Source organism: Crinia signifera, chromosome 12, assembly GCF_055691185.1.
Source record: "Crinia signifera chromosome 12, ASM5569118v1, whole genome shotgun sequence".
Classification (NCBI taxonomy): Eukaryota; Metazoa; Chordata; class Amphibia; order Anura; family Myobatrachidae; genus Crinia; species Crinia signifera.
The window spans coordinates 68,519,007-68,526,236 of record NC_139228.1 but is presented as its reverse complement, the minus strand read 5'-3'; the positions used below and the strand labels follow the sequence as shown (position 1 = coordinate 68,526,236).

The window sequence follows — 7,230 nt, the reverse complement described above, 5'->3', positions numbered from 1 at the left end:
CTGTCATTAAATGTCCCAGTTCAGCCGCAAGCTGGCGTTAGCATGTCAACCAATCTCTGTGTTCGGAATGTGTACAAAACAAGCCTCTGTTTTAAAGTACAGTGTGCAAAACTATTTACACTGATAGTGAATGTTAAAAGGTTTTTTTGTTCTTCAATCCAAACGTCATAAAACAAAACAGCCCCAAGGAAAATTTAAATTCAATCTTTTTAAAATAAAAACCAAACAAAACTAAAATAAACTATTTAAGCTCGGTACAATTTCAAAAAAAGACTCTGAAGTGAGGTACAAAGACTGCATGTAGTGTTGTTCCCTGAGGCTGTGATCTGGTCCACTCCACCTGCACTCTCCGGGAACTTGATGTTTGGCAGCCTTTCCACACACACACACACACACACACACACACACACACACACACACTTTAATCTATCTTTCTAAGCAGAAATCTTAAAGTACTTATACACACACATATATACACACAAACATATACATGTTTGTTTTTTTCTTTGGGAGATTCGGAGATACCAACAACATTTTTAGAATGATTGTTTCAATGTCCAAGAGAAAAAAAAATAAATACATTTATTCAAAATAAAAAAAAAATCATGATTTAAATTCTAAAAAATATATACGATTTTTGGTTGGATTCAGGTAAAGATAAACAAATCAATCAGCTGTGAACGTATTACTTCTCAAGACTTTGCATTTTATACTCGTATTAACCTTCAAACGATCATGGGAGGCTTTGATGTTTTAAAAATAAATTATTTTTTGAAAAAAATTCTGCCTAAACTTTACAGAAAAAAAAAAACGGAAAAAAAAAATCCCCAAACAGCCACACAACAAAAAACAAAACAAAAACATGAATAGCTTTGAACCTAAAGCATATAACAGGAGGGTGGAAGGTGAGGCAACAGTACGCTCGACATTAGCATTACAACACAGGTGCTTCGGGGATTCTTTTCAAACGCATTGAGGGGAGAGAGAAAAAAACATTTAACACAGGTTAGCGAATAAATCAGTTTAGCCACCCAGAGGCTGTGAATACAAGTCCTACTGTGACTGGCAGACTGCAGTATGCCTCAGACTGATTTACATTCATTTAGAAAAGAGAATTTAAGCCACATTACCAATAAATATAATAGCTATAAAATGCCATTCATAGAAAGAGGAAAAACAAAAACACTAAAACAAAAAAACCCCTTCTGTTCCCATATAGATAATCCAAATTCATCCTAATGTACATTTATAAACAACTGTACAAATAAGTAGCTTATGTTTTTGAAAATAATGACTTATTTTTTTTTTTTTTTATTTTTAATATGTTGTTATAAATATATTTTGTCAAAATATATGATCATATTGTCAAAACATTTGCACATAGAAGACATAAATAAGGTCAAGGTGAATGTTCAATTGTAAGAAGTCCGGCGGATAATGAGCAGTCTGTTTGGGTTTAGCGGCATCCACACCCCTCTACCACCATTTCCTGATAGTTTTTAAGGACAACTTTGTCATACTCGTCCAAGTAGAGCATGGAAATAGCGCTGAGTTCTGTAGGAACGCAACAAGCTTTCGGGATGCTTGAGTTGACCGAGTTAACCAGAGTCTGCACAATGGCGTGATTGGTTGAGTTCAGGTGGTCAGCTAAAGGAAACGGGCAATCGCCATGGCAGTAATAAGCCTGATATCCAGGGGGTGCTACAATCCAATCGTTCCAGCCAACATCGCTGAAATCCACATACAGGGCATGCCGACGGCAATTTTTGTTTTTTTTGCGGGCTCTCGGTTTGGGGCTTCTTTTTGACCTCCTGGTCAGTGCGTGTCCCCTGCCATCATGGCTAAACGTGATTAAAAGTGGCCTCATCTGTGACCAGTCTGCATTGACTTGAGGTAATAAAGAACGGCTAATCCTGACATGCTTCCCCTGATAAGTTTTAGTCTGGTTGAGGTACGTTACCTCGACCGCAAGCCCATGGTTTATCTCCTTGTCTCGAGTCCACCGCATGATTGCGGGGCTTACGTCAAAAGTTTCCCACCGGGTCACATTGTGATGGATCAGCCTGGTGTCCAGTAGCCTAGTAACCGCCTGGCCGTTTGTGGTCAGCGGCTTCATGACTTCATAGATATTTATCCTGTGGAAGCCTTCTTCCCACATAGGCAAATGGTCTACCTGTTCTCTGTAGAGTCTTAGCTCAGCGGAGGATATCACCTCGTTCTCCGGAATGCTGCTGAGATTGAAGAAGAAACGGACACTGGTGTTTTCCGTCGTTCCTGGTATGTTTTCCAAATGTTCTAAGGGGGGGAAAAGAAAAAGGATAAAGAAAGAAAGGGGAGAATAAAAATTTATTCCATTAACCTTTGACAAGAGGTCATGCCGTTAGCGAATTTCACAAGTTTCCAAACATCGACTTAGGGAACAAGCTGCCCCTGCATAAGTGGAGGGGAGTGAAACGTACGTGGGTTGTTGTTTTTTATTATTATTTTTTGGTTGATGTTTAGCCCTTTGTGATGCACGCTGCAAGACCTTCGCGTTCCACATTGAAAATCATTTGGCAGTCGAGATCACATACAAAGTTTCTTTTTGAACCTGATGTGTATTGCTCGGCATATCCAGCAATTTTGAAAAACATAGAACATGCCTTGTTGATCCTATTTCTGGGGGGGGGGGGTTTGAAGAGGAGGGGGGGTGGAGAGTTGGGGGGAAGCAAATTCCAGCACAGTAATGATGCTGTGAATTAATAACTCAGATTTACTTTGGGAAAGAAACATCCGTTAGGAAACATTTGGATCAGATTACAAGGCTTCATTGAACAAATCTTACAAACACACGGCTGTAGCATTAAATGCACTAAGTGTACTCTTAAGTATTAAGACGGGTGGAAAAACCAGGGAGCTACACTTTTGCTCTTTGATGAGCGAGAGGACTCACAAAATGGCTCACAAAAGTTCAAAATGGACAGAAATCGTAGATTTAACGTAACTACGCATTTAACGCAATTAGCGGTCTATTTACCAAGGCGGAAGGAGATAAAGTGGCCACAAACTGTAATTTTTTCAAATGCAGTGTGTGACATGGCAGTTGGGAGCCAACTGACCAGAACTTAATCTCTCTTCATTTTATCAGTCTCTGAATCCTTGCTCCTATGTTCCTTGGTCCTACAAATGGAAATAATACACCAGACACTGAATTCTGTTATCATTGCTTGGCACAGGACAGGTGAAAAGCAGACAGAGTTATCGTTTACCTCCACACCCTATTACAGGACCACAGAAAACCGGAGCTCGACCAATATAGAGGGAGTACAAGTTCCAGCACGGCCAACAGCATTTTTTCTGTTCTAGAGCAGTGGAAGAGCAACAGCAGGTTGCAACTTTGGCTACAGAATTACTACCACCTGCACGGATCTATGGACGTGACAAATAATACTTCTTTGCGGTATTCATGATTACTTTGGGGTCATAAAGAAACTATAAGACTTAACCCTTTGAGTGCCAAGCATCTCTGTGAGAGAGGTGCAAACTATCCGCAGAAAATGCCCAGCTTCGCTCACATTTGTTATATAGATTCAAACAAAAAATGTTGTTTAAAAAAAAAAAAAAAAAAGATGATATTTCCTATATAAGGCAAACATGACAGGTCATTAGGATGAATAAGAATGTTTGCTGGGCAATTTTCACACCTATTTTGACAAACTCACTTGGCACTGAAAGGGTTAATAACGAAATATCCAAGGAACACAGGTGCAAACATATTTTTGGTTCTAGAATGTCTGGCAGAAACCCGTCCAGCATACTATACTCGCAGGGCACGGAACGGCACATTTGCAGGTGTTTGGATTGCAATGCAAACGTTTTGGGCTTTTTTTTTTTTTTTCAACTTAAAGTACTCCCAGAGCACCATTTTCCAGGGTTTTCCCAGAATTGCTGAATGCTTGCAAAGAGAGGCGTAGACTCCCGCATTGTAAGCACCTGATAATTCAGGCTATGTGTACAAGATACAGTGATAACAAGGGAGTGACCAGGAAAGAAGAGTTTTGTAATGACCCAGCAAAGCCTCCATACAGGTCAGGGATAAAACACATGGAAACTCAAGGTGGCTAGGGGGCTAATTTACACAGTTAAATTAACACAGCTCTGGAAAGTGTTTAATGGAAATTAAGGGGGATGGTCAGTTGTTCTGCACCTCTATACAAACAGGACAATGGCAGGAGTTACCTATACAGTACATTAGAATAGGTAACGATGTGAGGATACTGGAACAGACAAGACTGAAGAAGGGGAGTGGAGGGGGGGTATGTAATTAGGGTAAAATAAGGGTGCTGCTACTCTGCAATGGTTCTGGCTAAAAGGTCAAGCTGGGTGAAGATCTTATAGACATTGGAAGCAGTTGGGCAGCTGTTACTACAAAGCAAATGGGGGCAGTGATGGGGGGGGGGACCTCATTAAGTGCACCGAGGTGATACTACTACTAGACAGGTAAACAGACAATTTAGCAGATTAGAGGTAACACTGGCGGTCTTGGACACCCACCTTCATGATGGAAGCTCCTCACAGTGTTGGCGCGGCTTGTTGGTCTCTCCGGATATTCCAGACTGATCTCCTGGAGGTCGTCCTCCTCCTCTGCGGACTGCAGCCGGTACAAATCCCGCATGTAAGCGGGCACCACCACTTCCTTGCTGGGTTGCGGGCGCTTGCGGAGGCCAAACATCTGCAGCAGCGTTGCCTCAAAGTCCCGCAGGAGCTCATGGCTCTGAGCAGACCTCCTTCCGCCCGCTTGGCCCTGAATCTCGGCCACTTTCTTCCTCCCAGTCTCGGGGATGAGACTAGCATGGCTAGCGCCTCCTAGCAGGACTTGGCATAATAAAATGACCATCAGCATTCGGTTACCAGGAATCATGGTGTCTCTGGGGTGTAGAACACAATACATGCAAATAAATAGGAGGCTTGGAGAAAAAGGCTAAAATCAAGAGCTGGAGAGACAGGTAGGAGGACAAAAGCAGCCCCGGTGTAGCAGCGTCCCAGGGCAGGAGGGGAGGGCAGCGTCCCAGGGCAGGAGGGGAGGGGGTGACTAGCATATAGCTTGTTTACTCATTATCTGATGGTCCCCATCCCGCTATATAGTCTGCCTGCTGCTGCTGTCTCTGGAGCTTATTTACACTGTTATCTCAGAACAAACATCTAGCACCCAGCAATGACAATGCAGCCTCACCGGCCACCTTCTGAGGAGCACCCAGCAATGACAATGCAGCCTCACTGGCCACCTACTGAGGAGCACCCAGCAATGACCATGCAGCCTTACCGGCCACCTTCTGAGGAGCACCCAGCAATGACCATGCAGCCTCACCGGCCACCTTCTGAGGAGCACCCAGCAATGACCATGCAGCCTCACCGGCCACCTTCTAAGGAGCACCCAGCAATGACAATGCAGCCTCACCGGCCACCTTCTGAGGAGCACCCAGCAATGACAATGCAGCCTCACTTTCTGATGGGCACTTCAATCACCCAGGCACTAATACAAGTACAGCACAGAAACAATGCAAGTGTCACTCACCAATCACACAGCCCACAGTCCTCTGCCAGTGCATCTACAGCATTGCACCAGTACTCCCTCTCCAGAACCAGTGCGTCCACTCCATCAACAGTACAACCTCTCCAGAACAAGTGCACCCACTCCAGCACTAGTGCATCCTGCCCAGCACCATTTCCAGCACCTGTAGACCCACTCCAGCACCAGTGCACCCACTCCAGGACAAGTGCACCCACTCCAGCACCAGTGCACCCACTCCAGGACCAGTGCACCCTCCCCAGCACCAGTGCACCCACTCCAGGACCAGTGCACCCTGTCCAGGACCAGTGCACCCTGTCCAGGACCAGTGCACCCACTCCAGCACCAGTGCACCCACTAACAGGGACCCTCCTGTCCCAGCGCTGCAGTCCCGATGCCCCGGGTGGATGAGGCTGCGCTACTCCTGTCACTGCACCGGGAGGGTCCAAGTCCTCCTCATCCCAGAGAGCGCACTGGGCACCTGGGGGCCGGTGGCATGGAAGGGTGCTCCGGCACTACCATTCCTCTGCGCTGCCCTCACACACACCCGGGGGATGCCCAGCGGCAGCTGAGCTGCACCACACACAGGACTATAGGGAGGAAGACTGATCACCCCCAGCTGCTGCTTACACCAGGGATGCAGTCAGTGCCATGCTATTGCTATGCAGGGCTCTGGCTGGTGCACGCTATAGGGGGGCACAGAGGATGGGGGGAGAGAAGAATAAAATGAAAGGCTACTCACTGACAGAAAACAGGGCAGAGGGGAACAGTCCATGATTCCGTGACAGCCAATCTCGGACAAAATGGGTTGCAAAAGTCTCAGTGGGTCCAGCGGGCAGTGCGGGCTGATGGCAGGGAAGGCAGCTGGCTCCCACAATGACTATGATGAGGCTTCAGCTAGGCACAGGCTGTTTTACTTCCAGCCCCCTCTCCGAGTCACGTGGTACACAGGGCTCCGGCAGGAGGGGGGCTGCCAATCACACAGGCCCCGCCCGCCCTCCCGGGTATCCCGGTATAAAAGCAGAATCAGCGCGTCTATCCATCCTTCCTTGTGCATTGCGGGCCTGGTGCTGCTGTTGCAGCTGTGTGTACAATATGTATAGTGTGTGTACTTAGTCCTTACGAGTCACGACACATGAAATAGGTCAACATTGCTAAGGTCGACAGGGTTGGAAGGTGGACACACGCAAAAGGTTGCCATGAGTTTTTAAAGTTTTTTCTTGAGCTGACGTGTATTTCCTGCCCTACCATCCACTATGGCGTGGTGGGGGAAATAAAATAGTGTGCCAAGCGTTGCAAGCCGTGTGAGAGGATGCGGTACACTTTGCTGGTGTCCATGTTGACTATGTCGACATTAGGGACAAATAAAGTGTCAACCTTTTGACTGTTCAGTGTTGACCTTCCCATTGTTGACCTAAAGCTTGTGTCGACCTTTCAACCCTGTCGACCTTAGCCATGTTGACCTATTTCATGTGTCGACCTAAGCCCTGTGGACCACCAGTGGTCGACCCATTGCATTCGACCTAATATGGGTCGACCCATACACCCCCATGGATCATTAGGTCTACAGCAGTTAGGTTGACATGCATTTGGTCTACACCATTAGGTCGACATGCATAAAGATCGACATGGGTCTAGGTTGACATGGGTCTAGGTTGACATATCATTAGGTTGACACAAGC

General features: G+C 45.9%; 1 protein-coding gene across 1 annotated transcript; it reads right to left on the bottom strand.

The window, feature by feature from the left end:
• Positions 1–589: 589 nt before the first annotated feature.
• BMP4 (bone morphogenetic protein 4) lies at positions 590–6,541 on the bottom strand. Its single transcript, XM_083165938.1, has 3 exons — positions 6,291–6,541; positions 4,534–4,907; positions 590–2,295 (listed from the first exon to the last, which is right to left on the bottom strand). Exons 2-3 carry the CDS (start codon positions 4,898–4,900, stop codon positions 1,457–1,459), a joined length of 1,206 nt encoding a protein of 401 aa, XP_083022064.1. The 5' UTR covers positions 4,901–4,907; positions 6,291–6,541; the 3' UTR covers positions 590–1,456.
• Between the last annotated feature and the right edge of the window lie 689 nt (positions 6,542–7,230).